General features: G+C 45.7%; 1 protein-coding gene across 1 annotated transcript in view; it reads right to left on the reverse strand.

The window, feature by feature from the left end:
- IQSEC3 (IQ motif and Sec7 domain ArfGEF 3) overlaps nt 1–23,276 on the reverse strand; it is a 140,154-nt gene extending 116,878 nt beyond the window's left edge. Inside the window, exon 1 of the mRNA XM_007937052.1 lies at nt 22,723–23,276. Coding sequence (XP_007935243.1) covers nt 22,723–23,276 — 554 coding nt within the window. The remainder of the gene's footprint in view (nt 1–22,722) is intronic.
- Nucleotides 23,277–24,997: the final 1,721 nt, after the last annotated feature.

The raw sequence follows: 24,997 nt of genomic DNA on the forward strand, positions 1-24,997 counted from the left end.
TGTGGGGCTGGTGCGGGATCGGGCAGTGTTTCGTTCTGCTGTGCATGGGGTCGCTATGAGTCGGAAACGACTCGACGGCACTTAACAACAACAACAACATTATTACTGATGCCCTTTGACATATGAGGAAACTAGGGCTCAGAAAGATCTGAAGAACTTCCTGAGAACCCACAGCTAGGACTCCAGTCCCATTCGCCTTTCACTGCTGCACACTGCCTCTGGCATCCACTTTCACTTATTACAGCCCTCAAGCCCATAGGCATCTACAAAGACTACTGATATTGTCCTCCATAGCACAATCAGACTCTTGAAGGTAGAAAGAAATATAAAACTCCACCCAGCCAATTCCTTGCTTCAACAAACCTCCTAAATCAATCAACTCTGCTCATGTGTACTCACCCAAATGACATACCTACAGAAACAGCCATTTGTGTCTGGTGACTCTCTAAAACTCCAATGTAACATGTAAAGATTCCTACATTAATATACACACATGCCCCTCGGTGCACACACACATACATACACATATTCCTTAACATGTACATCTCACCTCATATACACATTCAGAGAAGCTCTCAGAGAAAAGCATTCACCTTGGTCCTAAATAGACGTCCAGTCTCACACTCAATATAACCACCCCCCAAGCTCTGGTAGCGTAGTGCCTGTTCAAATCCACCAGCCACTCCTTGGAAGAAAGGTTGGGCAATCTACTTCCGTAGTGATACTGCCTCAGAAACCCAAGGAGGGGTCACTATGAGTCTGCTTCCTGTATATAAGGAGAAGCCTTGGGGAATGGTCTCTAGCTTATGGCACACTTGAACCCTGCATGTAGCTGTGTCATTGTTCAGCAGCCTGACAAGCTCTACTGACCTTGGGACTTACAATGAACTTGAATTAATGGCCTGCTGTGTGGTTTAGTAACATCAGGACTGTGCCTTTTTAGTTACCAACCTTAGGCTTGTCAGTTTCAGCAGCCAGCAGGTGTCTGAGTGAAGAAAAGCCTCTCGCTTCAGTGGACCAGGAACAGGAGGCAGAGCTGAAGCCCAAGGTTGAGGGGCTTTCACCCAGCCCTTAGAGCCTGGCACTTTGAACTCGGACTTAAAGCCTCCAAACTGTTAGAGAATAAACTGTTTTCTCAAGCCATCCCATTGGTAGTATATTCTTGTCAGACTGGCACAAGGTAACCAGAACAATGAACAACCACATAGGCACCAATCTTTTTTTTTACCGGAACACTGGATTGTGCCCTGGATCAGGCCTTGCCTGTAGGTGAAGGTTTCCCATACCACAAGGAACCCCCCCCCCGCCCCACCCAGAGTGGGGATAACTATGGTAGTTTAAGAGGCTGAAATCTGCATATGAATTTAGAAGACACCACTTTAGCTGTATGACCTTGCTCAGGTTAGCTTAATCTCTCTGAGCCTGGGTTATCACATCTGTGAAACAGGAACAGTAATACCTTCCTATCAGGATTGTGTAAGTAACATGAGATAATAGATGTGCATAAATGTCTAGCACATAGCAGAAACTAAATACATGGTTGTTGAAAGAAAGGTTGAATAAATGGAGGACACTGGATGATTGTGAATTACATGCGTGAGCTCTCTCTGTTGAACTACTCTTCCTCTTCTGCTCCTGACCCCCTAGACCCCATTTTCTGCAGATAGTTGGATCACAACACTCCATGCTCAAAGTCCCCATTTCTATGACTTTCCAATACATCTCCCACCCCACAAACTCCTCTGGAAGGTCCCTTCCTCCCCTCCAAACTCATACCCGCCCACTCTTTTCTTCTCTTGAACCTCTGGCTACCCTGTTTTTCTGTGCTTTGAACATTGTGTTTCTCTTAGCCGTAGGGCCTTTGCATTTGCTGTTCCCTCTGCCAAAGATGTCATTCACTCAAGTCTTCAAGTGGTTCCATCCCTCACTTTATTTATAGTCTCTGCTCAAATGCCACCTCCTATCAAAAGAGTCTCTGGATGACACAAGCATTTGAAAGGTTAGTAGTTTAAACTCACCCAAAGCCCCTTAGAAAACTGGCCTGGCAATCTGCTTCTGAAATGTCACAGCCTTGATAACCCTATGGAGCAGTTCTACTCTGCACAAATGGGGTCACCATGACTCAGAATCAACTTGGTGACAACTAACAAGTCTACAAAATTACCTTCTTCCCAGTTATTCTCTTATCCTGCTTTTTCTTTACGTTATTGTTGTTGTTGAGTCGATTCTGACTCATAGTGACCCTATAGGCTTTCCTAGGCTGTAATCTTTGAGGGAGCAGATCACCAGATAGTTACTCCCTTGGGAGCAGCTGGTGGGTTTGAATAGTTGACCTTTTGGTTAGCAGCCAAACACGTAACCATTGTGCCACCAGGGCACAGTCTGCTGGGAGGCAGTGGAAAACAGAGGTTAAGAGCACTGAATGCCAGAATCCCACAGCCTGGAATGCAATCTGACGGCTACACCCTGCTGGTGGTTTGCCTAGGCCAAGTGATTTAATCTTTTTGTGCCTCTCATCCCAACCATAAAATGGAACCTAGCTGCCCCATCTTTCTTCCATGGATCAGCTGGTGGATTTGAACCACTGATCATTTGGTTAGCAGCCAAATGCCTGAACCTCTACACCACCAGAGCTCCTTTAATGACTGGAACAGATATGCTATTGTTTCTCCTATGTTAAAGGGCTATCCTCTGATTTGAACTCACCCAGCAGCTACCACCCCATTTCTTTATTCCTCTTTATAGCAAAACATCTCAAATGGATTTCTATTCTCACTTTCTTCAATCCTTCACATTCTCTCCTTTTAAAATTTTTATTAGGAAGAATTCAGACATACACAAAAGCAGAGAGACCAGTATCATGAATCCCCACATTCCCATCATCCAGCTCTCACCTCAACATTTTGCCAATCTTCTATTCCCTCCCCCTAAATTTTTGCTGTAGTATTTTAAAGCACCACCACTCGTCCGCCAGTTTGTCATGCTGTGGTGGCTTGTGTATTGCTTTGAGGCTGGAGGCTATACCACTGGTATTTCAAATACCAGCAGGGTCACCTATGGTGGACAGGTTTCAGTGGCACTTCCAGACTAAGACAGACTAAGAAGAAGGAATGAATGAGCCATCCACTTCCAAAAGAACTCCCCAGTGAAAACCTTATGAATAGCAGTAGAACATTGTATGATATATTACTGGAAAACATTATGAATAGCACTGAAACACTGTCTAAGAATGTTTCAACATTGTGCCAGAAGATTAGCGCCTCAGTCAGAAGACACTCAAAATATGACTAGGGAAGAGCTGCCTCCTCAAAAGAGAGGTGATCTTAGTGAGATGGATGGAGTAAAGCTTTCAGGACCTCCATTTACCGATGTGGCACAGCTCAAAATGGGAAGAAACAGCTGCAAACATCCATTATAATTGGAATATGGAATGTACAAAGCATGAATGTAGTAAAATTAGAAGTTGTCAAAAATGAAATAGAATGCATATTCCTTCTGAGGAGTGGCTAGTGGGTTTGAACTGCCAGCCTCCTGGTTAGCAGTCAAATGCTTTAGCCACTACGCCACAGAGCCTCCTAAAGATCAATATCCTAGGCATCAGTGAGCTGAAATGGACCAGTTTTGGCCATTTTGAATCAAACAACCATATGATCTACTATGCTGGGAATAACAAATTGAAGAGGAATGGTGTGGCATTCATTGTCACAAAGAATGTTTCAAGATCTATCCTGAAGTGCAATGCTGTCAGTGATAGGATAATATCCACACCCCTACAAGGATAACCACTTAATACTACCATTATTCAAATTTACGCACCAACCACCAAAGCCAAAGACAAGGAAATTGAAGATTTTTACCAATTTCCGAAGTCTGAAATTGACCAAACATGCAATCAAGATGTGTTGATTATCATTGGTGATTGGAATGCAAATTTTGGAAACACAGAAGAATCACCAGTAGTTGGAAAACATAGCCTTGGTGATAGAAATGATGCCGGAGATCGCATTATAGAATTTTGCAAGACCAATGACTTATTCATTGTAAATACCTTTTTTCAACAACATAAACAGTGGCTACACACATGGATGGAATACACAGGAATCAGACTGATTACATCTGTGGAAAGAGGCGATGGAGAAGCTCAATATCTTCAGCCAAAATAAGGCCAGGAGCTCATTGTGAACAGACCATCAACTGCTCATATGCAAGTCCAAGCTGGAGTTGAAGACAATTAAAACAAGTCTATGAGAGACAAAATATAACCTTGATAATATCCCTCCTGAATTTAGAAACAATCTAAAGAATAGATTTGATGCATTGAACACCAATGACCAAAAACCAGAGGAATTGTGGGATGACATCAAACACATCATCCATGAAGAAAGCAAGAGGTCATTAAAAAGACAAGAAAGGAAGAACAGACCAAAATTAATGTCAGAAGAGACTCTGAAACTTGTCCTTGAGCAGAGAGTAGCTAAAGCAAATGGAAGAAATGACAAGATAAACAAGCTGAACAGAAGATTTCAAAGAGAAGCTCGAGAAGACAAAGCCAATTATTAAAATGAAATGTGCAAAGACCTGGAGTTAGAAAACCGAAAGGGAAGAACGTGCTCAGCATTTCTCAAGCTTAAAGAAATTAAGAAAAAAATTAAGCCTTAAGTTGCAATACTGAAAGACTCTTCTATGGGAAAAACATTAACTGATGAGGGAAATACCAAAAGAAGGTAGAAGGAATACACAGAGTTACTGTACCAAAGAGAATTGGTCAATATTCATCTATTTCAGGAAGTGACATATGACCAGGAACCAATAGTATTGAAGGAAAAAGTCCATGTTGCACTGAAGGAATCAGCGAAAAACAAGACTCCAGGAATCGACAGAATACCCCTTGAGATGTTTCAACAAAAAGATATCACACTGGAGGCACTCATTCAGTTATGCTAAGAAATCTGTAAGACAGGTACCTGGCCAACTGATAGGAAGAGAGCCATATTTGTACCCATTCCAAAGAAAGGTGATCCCACAGAATGTGAAAATTATTGAACAATATCATTAATATCACACCCAAGTAAAATCTTGCTGAAGATGATTCAGAAATGGTTGTAGCAGTATATTGACAAGGAACTTCCGGAAATGTAAGCTGGATTCAGAAGAGGATGTGAAATGAGGGATATCATTCCTGATGTCAGATGGATCTTGGCTGAAAGCAAAAATACCAGAAAGATGTTTACTTGTGTTGTATTGAGTATGCAAAAGCATTTGACTATGTGGATCACAACAAGTTATGGGTAACATTGAGCAGAATGGGAATTCCAGAACACTTAATTGTGTTCATGAGGCACCTGTACATAGACCAGGAGCCTATCATTTGAACAGAATAAGGGGAGACTACATGGTTTAAAATCAGGAAGGGAGTGCATCAGGGTTATCTCCTTTCACCATATTTATTCAATCTGTATGTTGAGCAAATACGAGAAGCTGGACTATGTGAAGAAGAATGCAGCATCAGGATTGGAAGAAGACTCATTAAGAACCTGCAATATGCAGATGACACAACCTCACTTGCTGGAAGTGAAGATGACTTGAAGCACTTACTGATGAAAATTAAAGACGACAGTCTGCAGTATGGATTACACCTCAACATAAAAAAAAAAAAAAAATCTTCACAACTGGACCAATAAGCAGCATCACAATAAATAGAGAAAAGACTGATGCTGTCAAAGATTTTACATTACTTGGATCCACAATCAACAACAATGGAAGCAGCAATCAAGAAATCAGATGTCAGATGAAGTGTTGCACTGCACAAATAAATCAGCTGCAAAAGACCTCATAGCAACACCTCTTTCAGTTTCCAAGGAAGTTATCATGGCTGGTGGGTTTGAACCACCAGCCTTCTGGTTAGCAATCAAATGCCTTAAGCACTATGCTACCAGAGGTCCCCTTTGAAGGGGTGCCTAACCCAAGCTATGGTGTTTTCAATTGCCTCATATGCATGTGAAAGCTGGACAATGAATAAGGAAAACCAAAGAAGAGCTGATGCTTTTGAGTTGTGTTGGTGAAGAATACTGAAAGTACCATGGACTGTCAGAAGAACTTACAGATCTGCCCTAGAAAAAGTGCAGCCAGAACTCTCCTTGGAAGTGAGACGGTCCAGACTTTATCTCACCTACTTTGGTCACTGTTGTCAGAAGGAACCAGTCCCTGGAGAAATACATCATGTTTGGTAAAGTGGAGGGTCAACGAAAAAGGGGAAGGCCCTCAACAAGGTGGAATGACACAGAGGCTGCAACAATGGGCTCAGGTATAGCAAGGATTGTGAGGACAGTGCAGGTCCAGGCAGTGTTTCATTCTGTTGTGCTTAGGGTCACTATGAGTTGGAGCCAATGTGACAGCACCTAACAACAACAAAAACATTTTAAAGCAAACCCCAGAAATCATATCATTTCACCCAGGATTTACCTCTACCAGACAAGAACTTTTAAAAGATATGATAACAGTATCATTATCACACCTACTTAAATGAACAGATCCTTAATATCAGCTAATTATCTCATGTGTTCACATTTTTAAAATGTCTTTTTCACAGTTGTATTATTTGAATCAGAATCTAATCAAGGTCCACATTATATTTGCTTGATTTGTCTCTTAAGTCTCTTCCCTGCTCTCTGAAGCCTACACAAATCAAGCTTCTGCCCAACATCTCTACACTCTTCAAGGTCACCATTACGTTGATGTTGCTAAAGCCAATGGACAATTATTCCTTTTTGTACTTCTAATGTCAGCAATATTTGACTCAATGGTTCATGCCCTTCTCATTGAACCACCTCTTCACTTGGCTTCCAGAATACCACATGGTCCTCGTTTTTCTCCTCTTTGGCCACTCACCCTCACTTTCCATCCTACCTCTTCACATTGGTGTGTTCCAAGACACTGTCCTTGGACCTCTTTTGACTTCTGTCATTTTTTGGTGGTGTCATCCATTCTAATGGCCTTAAACCACTTACAAGTTGATAGCAAGTGGATTCCAAGTCATGGCAACTGTTAGAGTAGAATTGTGCTCCATAGTTTTCAATGGATGATTTTCTTCTGAGGCATCTCTGTAGGATTCAAACCTTTAATCATTTAGTTAGCAACTACAGTGTTTACCATCATGGCTTTAAAAGCCATCCCAAATGTGTATCTCCAGCCCATTCCATATGACTGAAATTCAACATTTTATCTTCCCCTTGCAGACTTCCCTGTCTCAGCTAACGGCAACTCTGTCCTTCTAATTACTTTGGCCCCAAAACCTGGCCTCATCCTCAACTCCTCACTTGCTCTCACACTCCACATTAATTCCTCAGGAAATACTGCTGGCTTTTGTTGTTGTTGTTGTTGTTGTTGTTATGTGCCGTCGAGTCGGCCCGACTCATAGCGACCCCTCCTTGGGTTTCCAAGGCAGTATCACTACGGTAGTAGGATTGCCCAACCTTCCTTCACAGGAGTGGCTGGTGGGGTTTGAACTGCCAGCCTTCTGGTTAGCAGTCAAGTGCTTTAGCCACTATGCTACCAGAGCTCCTACTTATCATTATCTTTACTGCTATGGCCCCCTACTCCAAGCTACTACCATCTATTTTGGATTTTGCAACCACCTCCTACCTGATCTTCTCCCTTCGGTATATTCTCAACCCAGAAGCCAAAGTTCCTTTTAAGTATCCTCTGCTCACACCTTTCAATGGTTCCCAGTTTCCTTTAAAGGAAAAGCCAAAGTCTTCACGATGGACTTTGGTGTTATTTGGTATTTCTCAACAAGGGTGCTGTTGGCATCTTAGAAGACAATGTATTCATTGTGTGGGACTGGTCTTTGCATTATAGGATGTTTGACATGGCCCTTTCCTACTACTAATTCCAGAAGAGCACACACACACACACACACACACACACCCAACACTGACTGTAAGTTTCATGAAAGGATTTGTTCTTTATTGTCCACTGCTGTGGCCCAGTGCCTGGAACAGCACCTGGCACATGGTAGATACTCAATAAACATATGTTAAATGAGCGAAAGAATACAGATGCTGTGAATGTATATGCATGTAAAAGAAAAAAAAATCCAAACCACAGAAATAAATAATTGACTTTGCTGTACGCAAGAACAGTGCTGTGCTCAGCCTGGGGTAGGAAACGGGGAAAGGGTATGAGAACTTTAGCTCATTCCTCAGTTCAGTCCAGGAAGTCTTCTTGAAAGAGACAGGGTTTTAAAACCCATCTTCAGCTCATTTCGAAGCAAGTTATAACATCCTCAAATCTCCTCCAAACTTGATGACTGCTGACTACAGTGGAAACACCCGAGAGTGAAAGTGAGCCAAACTAGAGTTTTAAGGCTGAGACGTTCACTTGCTGGATCTTATTCCTAGTACAATTTACCAATGTTTATAGGAGGCCATAGTAGCAAGTCAGCTGCTAGAAGGACAAGTTCAAATGGAGCCCCTCAGTAATTGTCTACCCATCCCCTGGCTTTCAGAAACATGCACAGCAAATGAATATACAGAAGCAGACTACCCACAGCTTGCCTTCCAAAACTCTCAGCAGACAGGAAGAAAGGACCTAGGTTCACAGCAGTACAATGGAATATTTTGCAGCTATTAAAAAGAATGAGGCAGCTCTTTTTATACTGAATATGGAAGGATCACCAAGACACATTGTTAATGGAAAAAAAAAGCAAGACGCAGAAGAACAGCATATAGTACACTACCATTTGCATAAAAAAGAAGAAAGAAAAAAAAAGGGCATATATATTTGCTTGACTATACATATAAGTCCTGGAAAAATACATGAGGAATGCTAGCAGTGGTTGCTGGGGGGGTGGAAGGTATGTGGGGGGCTAAATGGGTAGAAATAGATGGGGGAAGACATTTTGCATTCTAAACTATTGCATCCTTAAAATTCTGTACTGTCAATGTATTACCTATTGTTGTTGTTATGTACCATTGAGTCGGACCCGACTCATAGTGACCTCTCCTTGGGTTTCCAAGGCAGTATCACTAGGGAAGTAGATTGCCCCATCTTCCTTCTGAGGAGTGGCTGGTGGGTTTGAACTGCCAGCCTTCTGGTTAGCAGTCAAGTGCCTTAGGTACTATGCTACCAGAGCTCCCATATTACCTATTAGAAAAGTATAAATTGTTAAAAAGAACACAAAAGTGCCATGTGAAAAGCTCAGCATTTTGGGTGTCAAAGCAAGAACCACCTGCAGAAGTACAGGTGGCTGGAAGCCAGAGGACAGAGGCCTTCAAATAGAAAGAGACCTAGGGCTTTAGCCAACCTCATAGGGTCCATCTGTGACCTGGGACTGAGATAGCCAGTGGGTTCCTAGCTCCCATCCAAAGTCAGGCAGGGTTCAGAACCTGTGGGGTGAGGGCAGGGGGTGAAGGGGCACTGAGTGTGTGTGGGGGGGACACTGGGCGCCGAAGCTGGTCTAGCCACACCCACCTGGCTGCAGGGCTCACTCTTGGCTCCCTCATCCTAGGAGGGCCAGAGACTGAGGTGAAGCAGAGTAGCCCACAAAGCTATGTGGAGCAGGAAGTGGTAGGATTGATTAGGTGTGCCAGCATGAAAAAAAAAGGTGACATGTGGGGAGTGGGGCAGCTGTGGATAAGAAGGCAAAGGGAGGGAAGGATGGCTGTCTTCAAACATTTGAGGTGGTGTCCAATGGAAGAGGAAAAAGGAGTCCTGCTCTGGGCACTCTGGAAGTCAGAGAGAGTTAGGGGAAGAGTTCTCTACCTTCCAAAAGCACATCCTCACCCAGTTCTTGCCACTGGGAGGGTCCCACAACAGCAACTACCTTACTTTTAAGCCCTTTTTGTATGCCAAGCACTTGGTCTAAAGCAAAAATGTCCATTGCCATGGAGTCAATTCAGACTCATAGCACCCTACAGGATAGAGTGAACTGCCCCATAGGGTCTCCAAGGCTGTAAATCTTTATGGAAGGTAGATTGTCGCCATCTTTCTTCCGCAGAGCAGCTACTGGGTTCAAAACCCTGACCTCCAGTTGGCAGCAGAGCACTTAAGCCTTGTGCCACCAGGCTCTTCCTGCACTTGCCTTGCTCAGCACTTCACATTAACTCATACTTTTCACAGCAATCCTTAAGTTAGTACTATTCACATTCCAATTTTACCAATAAGAAAACAAGATGTCAGAGGTGAAGCAACTTGCTCAAAATTGCAGGTGGTAATGACCAAGTCAAGATTGAAAGCCAGTGCTTCAAGTTCTTAACCATTATGCTCCAATTACCACAGCCCTTGGAATTCCAAGATTCTGTAAAATACAAACATCAATATCGAAAGGCTAAAATACTGCTGGGATTCTTTTGCCAAGGTTTCTCGGGTATAAGGAAGATAAACTAGGACGACTTGGACCTCGTGACTCCAACATATCCTTTACCCTCTCAGCCTCCCCCACCCTAATTCTTCCTTTTCCTCAAAGGGAATTCACTCACACCACCCTGGGCTGGACCCTAAGGAGGCAGGAGAAAGGGCGCACATTCAGCATCCAAAGGAGAGTATCAGAACGTAGGTAGCTGGGGCAGAGAATGGACGGTTCATAATCTGGGGCTGGGGATGCCACTCCGGCTTCTTAAAGGGGACTGCAGCCTGAGCGCTCTCTGGTAGGAGCACGAGTGGCCCGCACCGAGAGCAAAAGCAGCTAGTTGTGACGCAGCACGGAAGTCCCCTCAGCGCCTGGGAAAGCGCGGGAGAAGGCTGCGGCGCGGGGGTGGAGGGGGAGGAGATGGGGGCTCCCAGACGCCGTGGGCGGCGGCGGTGTGCAAGGCTGAGTCAGACAGGGCTTCGGGGGATGGGTAAAAGCACCAAGGGAAAGAGTCTCGAGAGACTGGCCCAAGCAAAGGGAGAAAGGCTATGAAGCAGTTGACAATAAGGCCGGCGACGTGGCGCACAGGGGAAATCGACTGCAGGGCCATCAGGAGAAGGCGAGATGCGGCAACGGCGCAAAGCCGGTCTACGGTCGGCTCGGCCTCTCCTTCCTGCCCCCGCCCGTGGCGCGTGGGCCTTGGTGAGCCAGAGCGCACAGGTGTGCAGCGGGGAGGCCGCGTGAGAGCGCCGGAGAAACGGCGCCAAAGGCCAAGCTTCCGGAGCGTGTGACTCAGCACCCGCCTCGCTTCGCTGGGAGCGCGTTTGCGCGTGCGCGGGCGGAGTGCGCGGAGCCCGCGCGGCTTCCCCGAATTGAAGGTGCCCCGCCCCGCTAGCCGCCCCCGCAGGGAAGCGAGGAACGTGGCGCGGGGAGGGGGTCGCGTGGGCTGGGAGATTCCATCCTGCTTGTCAGCATCTCGCCAACCCGCCCACACAGCTGCTATCCTGACTCCGCGTTCCTCCCCGCGGAGAACCCCCAGGGGAACGCGGCCAGAAAAGAAACGGCTTCTCAAGCGAGTTTGGGGCCAGAAGGCGAAAGATGGACCAGGCCGTACTGTAGGGTTGGTGGGAGCTCTCAACCTAAAGGAAGGAAAAAAGCAGCCTGGGAAAGGCCCTCTCCTATCCTGTTCCCATTTTTATTCATTACTGCCTGGAGAGTGCCTAGTGGAAATTTCGGTATGTACTTAAGAGCTGGAAGTCCCTACAGAACTCGCCTCACCCCGCGCCAAAATTCAGGGCAGAGCCGCCCTACGCTTATCAGAATCTCCTTCAGTTATTGTCATTTGGAGGTCATTTTTCACACCTAAGGTAGGTCTTTCCTGCTGCAGTCCGAGCCCATTTTCGCTACTATAGCAACCTCCGAACAGCTCTGCTTTGCCACAAATTTTGGGGCGGGGAGAAGGCGAGATAGAGAGCAAAGAACGATTGTTCCTCTTGAGTAGAAGGGGAAATCAAGGCACAGAGAAAAGAAGGGGTTTGCTCCAAGCTGGCACTGAGTATGTGAGGCAGGGTGGTCAGAATCCATAATCCCAACAGCTAGTGAGCGCTGCCCAAATACAATGCCTTGACCTGTTTCTGGAACTCCTTTGACCATCACTGATGCTAACCAGAAGGCTGATGGTTCAAACTCACCAGCCACTCCTGGGAAGGAAGGTTGGGCAATCTACTTCCGTAGTGATACGCGTCGGAAACCTAAGGAGGAGTCGCTCTGAATCGGTCCGACCCCACGGCAAACAACAACAAGGATGGGCTGCTGTAAATTAAGTAGCACCAAATCAGATTCACTGCCTTCCACTTGATTACTCATAGCGACCTTAACCGACAGAGTTGAACTGTCCCCAGAGGGTTTCCAAGGCTGCAATCTTTACAGAAGCAGATTGCCACATTGTTCTAAAGAGCAGTTAGTAGGTTTGAACCGCTTTTTGGTTGGCAGGAAAGCGCTTTAACCAGTGTACCACCTGGGCTCCTTATGTAGCACCAGGAATGTCAAAAAGATGCTGAATAAACCAGTGTGGAAGAGTTGAAGGTCTTTATGCAAAGATCGGGCTGTGCACAGGAAACACTGAAGCTAGACACAAGAAATTCCCAACTGCCTTGCCCAGAGCTTTTTTTGCTGTTGTTTTTAAGTAATCACCGGGTTGAATTGATGCATTCATTGCAAATTGTGGTGGATTGGAATCATTTATCAAGAAGTTACGGAATTCCCTTGCATCTCTGCCTGGGATGGGCAGTGCATTCCTGATTAGAGACAGACTACTGGTTTGCCTGACATGTCCAAAGCCCTGAACTAATCATGTAGTGCTAGGCTCTGGCCATTGCTAGCCTGCAGGAAACACCATGCTGCAGCTTTCTGCTGCCCAGTTCCTGAACTTCCAAACACTGTAACTCAATGGAGAGCCCTCTTCATACCTCCCCTGCACCCACCTGGCTACTAAGCAGCCTTCTTCCCAAGAGTTCATGCCCCAGGAGGCTTGATCTCCGTCATGCTCTGAGACCAAGTGAGGGACAGAAGGATGGGTGTGGAGGCACTGCAGATTCACCCCCTTTTGCAAAGGAGAAGACCTGGGAGGGAATAGCTAGTCAAGAAATAAAACAAGTCATGCAGAGAGAAGCAACCACAGAGTCCTGACAGCATGACTAGTCCAGGGGGTTGCTGGGAAAAGGCTTATACTGATTTTTGCTGTGATGCCTATATACTATTACATACAGTGGGTTGCCATCTGATTCTCTCAGCCTGTTGTAACACACACTTAATCCCACAAACACACACATATACTAGTACACACACCCACTCACCTTCCCATCAGTATCCTAACATTTCCCTGAACAGATCTGATACTGCTGGTCTAGAAATAGGAATAAAAGACTGGAAGCCTGCGTGCGGGTTCCTGTTACTTCTCCCAGCCAGATTGTGATGCTATAATCCAGCTCTTTCTCCCTCTCTCCACCCAGAGACATGACCACAATTCAGAGCAGCTCAACCTGCTCATAAATTGTGGGGGTGGAGAGAGAGGACAGTGACAATGAGATGAAACACTCACTCAGAGGGCTTTTCTCAGGCTTTGTTTTTAATGCAGCTTCCCAGGCTGAGGACTGGACTGGTCAGAGCTCATGCTTAGGATTGGGACGGGTTCCCTCAGCCAGGAAGGGCAGCACCCCTCCCTGTGTTCCACTTCTCTCCACAGCCAACCTTAAGAGCTGAGTCTCTGAATCCAGCTTTTCACACACGCTCAGCTGCAGCAAACTGTATGCTGTGTGCTATTGGGCCTATGGGCCACCTGCTCCCCCACACCTTCCAGCTGAGCTCTTCCTCAGCCTTGGTGCTGTAGCCGCCCCTTCTTCCACTCAGCAATCAATGAGCCTTCCTATGCCATACATACCAAGAGTTCATTAAATCAGCATTTATTAATCAGCTACTAGGTGTGTTCAGCTCTCATCTCCTCTCTTCTTCAGGCCCATGCAACACCAACCTCTACTGCCTGCCAGCCCTCCCTGTCCACATCTTACTGCTCCATCACAAACCTCTATAGAATTCTGTGAAGTTCACATTCCCCACCTCCCCCCAAAAAAAATTGTTTTAAAATTCTAGAAAGGGGCAGAGGATTTACCAAGCACCACAATACTCCTTAAACTCTGTGCTTTATTACTTTTACACATGAAGCTCATTGGGCTATCCCTTCTATAAAAAACCAAAACCAGACTCACTGGTGTGGAGTTGGATCTGACTCATAGCAGCCCCTCCTTGGGTTTCCGAGGTGGTATCACTACAGGGGTAGATTGCCTAACCTTCCTTCCCAGGAATGGCTGGTGGGTTTGAACCGCCAGCCTTCTGGTTAGCAGTCAGATGCCTTAGGCACTATGCCACCCAGATAATTATGTTTCTAAGACAAGTCAGTGTGAAGTGCCCTGTGTCCCTGGTCTTTCTTTTCCAGGACCAGGCAAGACAATTCCAGTTCCCTGCAAAATTACAGTGGAGATGAAGATACATTTAGGCTCTCAGTGGCCTATCTTACTGAGCCCTTCCCCTCTTCATGAACCTCCTGACTTGGCCCTTAGTCAGCCAATGCCATCACAGTATCCCCCTCTTATATCAATCCTTATCTCAAAAATTGCTCAAATAAATGCTCATGCTAAATTGTAAAGTACTGGTATAGCTAAATGTGTTGTTTTTTCTCCATCCTAGGAGAATTCACATTTTAACAAAGGAAAAAACCCAAAACAATCTCTAATTTGGAATTACTGGTGCTGGTGAGATATTCTGGAAGGCAGAGGGACCACCCTGGGTCCTCTAACCCCCCAGTAACTAGCTGTAAGTTTGGCCTTGTATACACATCGAGCAGTTCAGACCAGTTCTTTTTGGTCCATAACCATGTAATGTCAAGAGTATTGGATGAAGAGTTAAGAGATTCTGAGCTGTGAACCTAGTTTGCCACTAACTAGTTTAGAAATCCCAGTCATGCTCAGACCTTAGTTTTGTCATTTACCAAATAAGAAGTTTGGACCAGATGATTTTAAAGGACTCTTCCAACTCTAACATTTATCTAACCTCTCAGAGGGGTTGGGGCTACTGGTACAGCTCCTAAAGTCCCTCAGCTCCAAAATTGTGACCTAGAAGAAATAGCCAGATGCCAGCACAAAGCATGGAGTAACTTCTCTGGGCAGGGACTTGGACAAGTAGCCTGCATTCCTCTGTCCACAGGAGCCTGCCCTCTGGGAGGAAAGATACCGTTTGGCACATGCATCTGTCTTGCAGAGTTACATAACCCTCCCAGATATTCCAAACAGAGCAACAGCAAAACAGCCCATCGCTGCAACACATACACACACACAAAGCCATCTTTGCCTATGGTGGCCTCACCATGCTGGGAGAAAATTTTAGAAGTCCAGCTTCTTCTCCCTTCCTCCCCATTTGTTTTGTTTTTCTTGGATGGTATTTCATATTTCATGTAAGAAAAGTCTTCAAGAGAACAAACTCTTACCTTCTGGACTTGACTAGAGAAAGCAGAGTCCTCTCCAGGTTTCTCTCCCCCCTGCCCCAAAAAATCCCCACCACATTAGGCCTCTTATTGCCCTCCCTCCCTCCTGTCCTTTCCAGCTTTCTGGCCTCCAGAGTCCAACAAAGTGCAGATCTGCCCTTCCAACCAAAAAAAAAAAACCACCAAACTCACTGCCGTTGAGTTGGATCTGACTCATAATGACCCATCCTTGGGTTTCAGAGGTGGTATCACTACAGAAGAAGATTGCCCCATCTTCCTTCTGAGGAGTGGCTGGTGAGTTTGAACCGCCAGCCTTCTGGTTAGCAGGCAGATACCTTAGGCACTACGCCACCAGAACTCCTTCTGACGCCAGGCAGGCGGAATTTGGGGGAATGGATTCAGGTTTCTTTCCAAGAAAGTAGGAGGTAGACTCCTGGGTTGAGACTCCATTCCCCCATCCTCCACTTTTGACCTTAACAAGTCAGTATATCTTTCCTGAGACCATAGTTCCCCCATTTAGAAAATGAGCAAGATCATTCTTGTCACCGAGGTGACCATTGGGGTAATAATAACTCAGATCCCTTTGACGTCCATAAGAGAAGTGCAAATAATCTTAACATGTGACAGATCAGTGGGGCTTAAGGAAGCATTTCCCAGCTGTAAAGGTTTGAGACCTCATCACTGATCACTGAGGGGACAGTTGCCCTGCCTGGCTGCATTTCAAGATAAGCTCAACATTCATGGGTCTGGAATAGCTTCGTGAAAATGTCCAGAGGCAGAGAGGTGGGTGAGAAACAGACTCATGTAAAAAGGTGGCCTGCAGGAATAAAAAAGATCCTGAACCTCTTTATCTGTAGAAATATTGCCATGTATTGAGTACATAAGAAATCCTGGAGATGCAGTGGTTAAGTGTTGAGCTTCTAACCAAGAGGTTGGGGCTTGAACCCACCCAGTAGCATAGGGGAGAAAGACCCGGAGATCTGCTGCTTTAAAAGTTATAGCCAAGAAAACTAAATGGGGCAGTTCTTCTCTGTCACATGAGAGGGCTGTGAGTCAGAATTGATTTGATAGTTCCCAATAAAACAACAACATTGAGCACTTAGTATGTACCAGGGACAGTTGATATTATCTATAATATTGATTACCCATGATAGGTAATCAGAAGGAAGACTGGGCAATCTACTTTGGTAAAGATTTACTGCCTCAGAAACCCCAAGGGGGTTGCTATAAGTCAGAATCAACTAGATGGCAGTGAGTTTGCTTTTGGGTTTTTTTATGATGGGTAATATTATATAATATTTAAATGTTAAAACAACCCTTTAAAGTAAATATGATTCCTCATTTTGTAGATAAAAAGCAGAGGCTCACAGAAGATAAATAATTAATGTAAGTCTCACAGCTGGTAGGTGGCAGAGCAGGGATTCATATCTAGGTATGCCTGCCTCCAAGCCCATGTTCTCAAGCACCTAGATCTTGATCATTTTGTGATTCTGTGATGTCCTTAACTTCCTTTCAGCCTGAAAAATCTAATCTCACCGTACTCCTGATCCCCTTTCTATTTGCCAGTGTTCTCAGTACCTGAAATGGAGGTGACCATCCCTCTTTGGTGGAAGCAAGAAACTGTTTGTAGCCTGTGTATGAACCAGCACTTCGTGCTTTTCCAGAAGCAGATGAGGAAGGAGCTGCAGTGGCCTGAGCTGCTTCAGAAACCCTGCTAGATGTCCTTGCATCTTGGAGATCTGCCAGGTGCAGTGAAAGTGTCCCCAGGGCCTCTTACTAAGAAACCCCTTACTAAGTACTAAGCTGCGGCCTTGTGTCCAGGACCACTGAGAATGTTTGGGCCCTAGTGGGGAAAAAAATGTTCTGGCTCCCCAGCAAGGATACTCTGTCTAAAATCTTTACATAGGATTTAAATTCAACACCTTTGTCTCTTTCCAGACCATGGGCCCAGTTATTTGTGCCACCTCCCCCTCCTTTCTCATATCATCCTCCCTTTCATTCTTCTCCACCCGGCCCTGACCTCATCTGCCTTTTTTCGTAAGTGACCTTTAAATCTCTGTCTGCATAGATATTTGCTGAATCAGCAGGACCAATTGCTGCTCCTCTTACTTGGTTGTGGGCCAGTGGGAAAATGTACAAGGCTGCCCTTTTGTGAGGGCCTATGGAGTTAGCCATTGAGTCAATTCCAACTCAGCAACCCCCTTTGAGTTTCCGAAGTGATAAATCTTTACAGAAGTAGATTGCCGAGTCTTCTTTCCATGGAGTGGCTGGTGGGTTTGCGCTGGCAGTTCAAACACACCAGACACTTCTGGGAAGGGAGATTGGGCAATATACATCCGTAGTGATACTGCCTGAGAAACACAAGGAAGGGTCGCTATGAGTCAGATCAGACTCGATGGCAGTGGGTTTGGTTATTTATTTATTTATTTATTTATTTATTTAATGGAAGTTAGTTGTGTGGGTCTGGAAGAGACTTGGGAGTAAGGTAGGAGACAGTTGGGATGACTGAGGAAGAAGGGGCTGGTGAGGAGCAGGTAGAGAATCAGGAATGTCCCTGTGGCCAGAGCATAACTTTTTTTTTTTTCTCTCTATTCTTTTTGGATTAAAGGAAGGGAATAGCAGTCTCGGCCCTTGGAAGGGCAGGGGATAACAAATCTATTCAAGGGCTCATCTGTGCCAACTTCCAGGTGTAAGCAAAAGACACACTCACTCCTTGCAGGGAACTTTCATTCTGGCCTCATTCCCCAGCTTGTGGCTAGAAGTCCTCTCCTTGCTGCAAGTAAGAGAAGAAGAGGAGGATTGGCAAGTCGATGAGCATTCGGCATAACAATGTTTCCTTAGCAACTGGGCCTTGTAGGCACAAGTTGGTAAAGACCCTGAGCACTGAGGTTCTCCTCACCCTGTTAGATTGAGTCTAGCCTTATGTGGAGGGGATTGAAACGAGGGGCATTGTACCACCACAGAATGGAATGATATGCACGTGTAATGCAGACACTTCCAGGGATTGAATCTTCAGGGCTCTGCCCCTCCCTAGCTATCCTTGACATAAACCCTTGACTCCAACCAAAAAAACCTCTCTGAGCTCTAAACATGATTTGTCTACTTACCCTTCTAATCCTATGCTATTCTGATATAGGATAGGTGTAGACACCTGCAGCGTGCTTGGGATTGTTGAGATGTCTAGATGTTGTCTAGATATGTATGTTAAGCAAAGACCATTTGTATCACGAAGTTCAGAGTTTTGAACAGAGTGGATTTTTGATACATAGTGTTGACTGACTGACAGGCCCTTATGCTTTCTTCATAGCTTCCCGGGTGGGCCAATCATGAGCTGCCACTTCCGAATAGATAGTCCTGATTCAGTAGGAGTAGAGACAGCTGCTCTAATCAATGTCTTAGACAACTCAGGTTAAAAAGTACATCTAATGACCACCTAGCCATCCCATCATACTCCAGTCAGTATAAGACCATAGAGTTCAAAAGATGTCCTACAATTCATGTCATTCTTAATAGGAATAGAAAGGAAGGAGATGTTCCTCTGTAGCTTAAGTGGATTCAAAGGCTTGAAGGAAGAAAATGTGGGAGAGAGAAAGTATGTGATGGAAAATGAAGAAGGAAGGAAAAAGAGAAAGGAGAAAATAATGAGGAAGAGAAAGCATGTAATAAGGCAAAGGAGGAAGGAAGAGAGGAGAGGACAGGAGCTGCTGAACCATTCAGATTTCATAGTTGCTTTGAAGTGAGGAGCTTGGGGAGAAGCTGAATTGAATTATAATGCAAGAATCTTGCCTAGCATCCAGTAACCCCCTGCTCAGGGCTTGCAAGCATGGACAAATCCTGGGACCCACAGACTCTTAACTGCATGGCTGGCTAGATGAACATGTATGTACTCAAACATGGCACACTGAAGGTAGCAGCTTCAGGTAGGGCCATATGCTGAAGTGGCAAGGAAGGGACTATTGTCAGGTCAGACTGGGGTCTTGCTCCAGCCACCAAAGGGATAATAATCAGTTCTGTAGATGCTGTGAGCTTTGATTGAAAAAACAAAGAGGAAGCTACATTTGCTGCTTTCATTAAGAGGCAAAAAGCAGTAGGGGCTGGAGCTTAGCAAGAGTCAGGAAACATGCAGAGAAAAAATCTTAACCCCACAAGTATCTTTGTTCCAAGATACCTCTACTCTCACCCACCCCACATTGTTGCTTCCTTGGCCTGACCTCCAAGGCCACCATCTTTGTGTTTCCCTCAGCTGAAAGAGAGAGACCAGACTGCATGTTAATGCAGATCAGGTGGCAATTAAATAATCCATTGTTTCCCATTCCCAGGCTTCCCAAGGCTCCTGCCACTCCTGGAATTGGGGTAGAAGAGGAATTTTGGAAATAAGAGACAAACTATATGGTGAGATAATGTATCTAATACAGTGCCTGGTCTTTGCATCTGCAACTTCACCAGGGCCACATCATCAATATTGTGCGTCCAGAGAGGGGAAAGTAAGGAATGAAGAAAGGTTTATTTCAAAATTATGGTCAGAAGACACCCCACACACACACACTTCTTCTGTTTATTCCTCCATGCCTAGTAGAGAACTGATTCATCAGGGAGCCCCTCAGGAGAAACACCAAGGCTGCTGGCTCTGTCTTCTCACCTCACCCTATGTGTGGAGATCTCTTCCTGCCTGCTGGTTCCATCTACACCATAAAGAGTTATGCACAAAGGGAAACAAATACACAAAATGAGAGCCATGAATAGACAGCAGGCTGGGGCCAAACTTGGGCTTAAGTTCAGGAGAACAGTGGGGAAAGAAATGGGTGGTCAAAAAGGCATTCAGCCAGTCAGAATGCCCATGATTCATCTGTAATTGGAGAGAAAGCTGCAGTGAGAAGGGAGGCATGCATATCCATGCTAAGTCCTTACCTGGGTGTCTAGGCTTGAGGAACAGGAGAAAAAGCAAGAGGATTTGGAGAAAGGAAGGTATTACTGATACTATTAACTTCTTAGTGACTGATACAACTTCCTAAGCGAAAGACTTCCAACAACTCCCACTCTCTTCCACTAAGCTAATTATTTCTTATTTTTTTCTGTTCTGTTGGGAAACAAAAGCAGGATGGGGAACCGGATGTGAGTGTCACAGCTTCTCTAGTAATGGCATGTGAGGCAGGATAGAAATCCAGGTGGTTCCTAAATCCCTGGATCCCCAGCAGGAGCACTTGGGTGGGAGGGTTTTGGCACTCCAGGCCACTTTGGGGGCCACAGCAAAGTCCTTGTTCAAGAAAAAGGATATTTTCTCAACCCTTTTGCCCACACAGACCCTGAAATAATGCAAAGAAAATGAGGATACAGTGGGTGAAAAGGAAGACACCAGAAAACATGAGAACAATCAGGTGAAGAATCATAATTACCAGGAAGCATGGCTGCCCCCAGGGAAATGGAATGGTTCATTTTCCCTTATTTGGGTAAAAGGCCACACTGTGTTTGGAAGAATGTTTCCTTTTGCTAAGCTATGGGCACTGAGGGAAAACTGACTTTCTCTACGTTACCTAGATAAGGAGAGAAAGCTGAAACTGAGGAAAGGGCAAATGGGCCATTGAGAAACATGGGAAATTAAACTGCCATCTTCTTGGGGTTTTTGGTCTGCCAAATCAGACCATCCCAACTTCTTCAATCCCTAATATCCCATGGTTACAGTCAGAATTGTTTTGTGAGCTAACAGGCCCTGACCCAACTTCTCTAACTCTCCAGTAGAAGTGAGAAGAAAATGAATTTTTAAGGAGCACATCAAATCTTCACAAGTACCCTCAGACCTAAAGCACACTTGACACTAAGTGAAGATGAGATTCTTGGCCATCTGTTCCCCCCTTCTCACCCCAATCTCACCTCACCCCCTCACACACACTCCTTTGGAATCACCACTGTCAGCGCTAGGTATTGATTTCCTCTGGGCTGTCTTTCCATGCAATCATCACATCACCTAGCTGATCAGAAGGAGAAATCTGACATGGTCACAGCCTTTCCAAAACAGAGGAGAAAATAGCCCCCTTTCATCTCTTTTCCTCATATTCCTAGTTCGTGGATCTTTTGAGTGAAGAAAGAGCTTGAGGTCCTAAAGTTCCTCACTGAGGGTTAATAAGCGTATTTCTCTCGGGACCCAACATGATTCCATATGTCACCAAATAACCAAGGAGAAACAAGGTTTGTCATCATAACAGACATACTCAGACAAGCATTAAATCCATATACCAACTCTGTTTGTTAACTATCTCGCTTATTATTGTTCCCTTTCCACAACTGCCAAGCATCCTGCACAAAAATCTTCCTTGAGTCAGAGGAAGAGACTAAGCAGCCCTGAGTCCTATGTTGGCTTGGTGGGCCGTTTCCTTGTACCCCTTTGGTTCTGCAGAGGCTCAGAACCAGAGTGTCCACTCAGGTCAGAGCAGAGTAGGCTTCTGTAAGTGAGCCACCCCTGGCTTCGACTCTAACTGCATCAGTTAAAGAGCCAGCTCGTTCCTTTGGGAAATACTTTCTCCTACCTTTCATCTTCCTCTGTCTCTAGATCCCCTGCCTTCTCATGTTATTCCTGCTTTTCATCTTTATCCTCTGACTTGAATTTCCCTTATGCCTCAGTGCTACTCTGTGGAGCCCAGCCCTTTTCAATCCTTTTATTATTACTATTATTATTATTATTATTCACAGCGACCCTGTAGGACAGAGTAGAACTGCCTTACAGGGTTTGCAGGGATTTTCAATGTTTTAACATGCCTTTTTTGCCATTCCTCCTGTCCTTTCACATATCACTCTCTATTCAAATAATTTTACTACCCAAACTCCCTTCTAAATTTTTCTAACTTAAAAATTCTTCAAGGGAAAGGTTGTATATGGAAGGAAACTTTCTTTGTTGGTTACCAGGGGTGGGAGGGGAGGGGAGGGAACACTGCAAAAATAAATTAAAATAATGCTGAAAAAAAAATCCTTCAAAGGTTCTCTCCTTTGAGCTTCATCTTCACCCCAACTTCCTCCTAATCGTGTCGCCTTTAAGATCTGCCGGTTCCTAATATTCTCAAATAACTTAAAACCCATTTCTTTCCTTCTTTTCCCCCAGTGATGCTCTAGATTCCCCCTTTTTCCCCAACACCTCCAAAAACCTCTCAAACACAGATACCGTTTCCTCCTTTTCCCCTAAAGCTCCTTGAAATACTTCTACCCTCAAGCGTCTTTCATCGCTTTACTTCACATTTACCCTAAGTCCTTCAGACTCAGGTACACCCTGTTTCTCTCCTGTCTTCTCCTCACACCCTCTTGCTTTCCTTTCCCCCACCCTAAATATCCCCATTCTCTCTTCCCCACTCACTCGGGTCTCCTGCTCAGGACGCCCTTGCCGAGGGCGGCAGGGGATTTGTGTTGAAGGAGGGCTCCAGCGGCAGCGCAGCAACTCGGAGGACGCTCCTTTTCCTTGTCGCTGACAGCCCCAGGTGCCACCGGGTGTTGGTGGGGCGACTGGGGTGCGTGTGCTCTGCTGCTGGGGCCCGGCTGGGGCTGCACCAGGAGCTGTCCGTGGTGCTGAAGCGGTGGCTGCTCCGGTGCGGGCTGTGGCTTGGCGGGTGAGAGCTGTCCGTGGTTCTGAAGTGGCTCCTGGGCCCCACCGGTAGCGGTGGCGGCGCTGACCGGAGAAGCTGACAGCGGGGCTGGGGACGGGGGCACGAGCCCAGGCGGAGGCTGGGCTTGCAGCAGCTGCTGGTGCTCCCACAGGCTGCGGTTCTCTGCGCTTAGCTCGTCCAGCCGCCGCTCCAGCTCATCTATGCGCTGGCGCTGGGTGTGGATGAGGCTCTGCTGGTTCTGCACGATGGCCGTGAGCTCCTTGAGGTAAAGCACGGCGCGTACCGGGTTCTCCAGCAGGCTCTCCATGCCGCCCGCCGCCGCCTTGCGCCCTGCCTGCGCCTCGGCGGGCGGCGGGGAGCGCGAGGGCGCCCAGGAGCCGAGCAGCCCCAGCGATCGGCTCGCTTCCCTCTTCGCCCGGTCCAGCCTTCCTCCCTGCCGCCGGTGCCGCGTCACCGCCACACAGACATCCACACACGCACCTAGGGGCGGGACCGCGACGCCAGGGCCCACCCACCCACACACCCTCCCACCTCTTGGCTTCGTGTGGAGGCTCGGTTTCCTGCAGGGCTGAGAGGAGAGAGGCGAGTGAGAGTGTGTGTGGCCGAGGGGAAATGGGGTGGAATACGCTGGGGGAAGGGAGCGGGAGTGGAGAAGCAGGATGAACGAAGGGGACTGGTGATGGAAGAGATAAAGCTGACTAACAAGAAAGGAAAAGTGGGAGAAACTGAAGCAGCAGTACCGGGAAAGTGCGGTGGTGCCGGTAGAAGAGAAGCAGATAAGAAAAGAGAAAAAGAAGAAGGAAGGGACCAGAAGAATGAGAAAGCAGAAAAAGAGAAGATGAGAGGAGAGAGAGAGAGAGAGAGAGAGAGAGAGAGATGTATTATGTATAAAAGGAGAGGAAAGCATGGAATTCTAAAGGTCACAAATTCTTTTTCCTATTTGCAGCCATTCCAGAGGCTGAGGCTCATCTTAAAGACCTTTTGAGAAGATGCCACACTTGCCTCTTCTGTACTTAACTATCTATTCTGCTGGAGAATTCCTTAGAAAACAAGGATCATAGGATCATCTAGGCCTGCTGCTACATTCAGCCTTGAGGAAACTTAGGGTGAGAAGGCATAATTTTGGTCACTCTAACAGAAACACAAACTAAATAAACCCTCTGACATGGGCTAATACTTCCAGAAACTTCGGAAGTGATAGTTCTATTTGATAAACCTTCATAAAATGCATATTATTACCATAAGACAGGTGGTGGTAAAATAAGGATGACTAGGATGAAATCCTTGGCCTGTTGAAGCTTATGATTAGGGGAGTGAATCAGGTACAAAGTAATTAATTTTGATATATTATGATAAATAATAGGAGCTCTTGGTGGCATGGTGCCTAAGGTACTTGACTGCTAACCAGAAGGCTGGTGGTTCATACCCACTAGCCACTCCTCGGAAGGAAGATTGGGCAATCTACTTCCGTAGTGATACTGCCTCGGAAACACATGGAGGGGTTGCTATGAGTCTAATTGATTCAACGACAGTGAGTAATAAAATAGAAGTATGTCCAGAGTGCTCCAGGAGCTCAACAGCTTGGGGATTCCAGGACAACTTTTTGAGTTGGAAAAGGTTTTTCAGGAAAGAGGAACAGCATGAGCAAAAACCCAGAGGTAAAAATCAGCATGGAATAAATCATTCATTTTTACAATAAATGTATGTACAACACCTAGTCCAAAGCAATGTGCTAGAAACAATGCAGAGTACATCTACCATAATTAGTAAGTTATACTTTCTGTAATCAAGGAGATTATAGGCTAGTACAGTAGATATGGAATGCACTGGATAACTAAAACAAATCAAAATTTCTGTAACAGCTCTTTAAGCCAAATGTCATTGGAGTTCCGGTAAGGGAGGGGTTGCGTTTGACTGTTGTGATCTGGGAAGACCTTTTGGAGGTGTGCGGTGTAGTAAATTACTTAGTGTGGCTTTTCTACCCATAAGTCTTTGTAAACTCCAAGGTGGGATTTTCTATGAGCAACT

This window comes from Orycteropus afer, unplaced genomic scaffold, assembly GCF_000298275.1.
Source record: "Orycteropus afer afer isolate SDZICR_OR568_19922 unplaced genomic scaffold, OryAfe1.0 scaffold00040, whole genome shotgun sequence".
Classification (NCBI taxonomy): Eukaryota; Metazoa; Chordata; class Mammalia; order Tubulidentata; family Orycteropodidae; genus Orycteropus; species Orycteropus afer.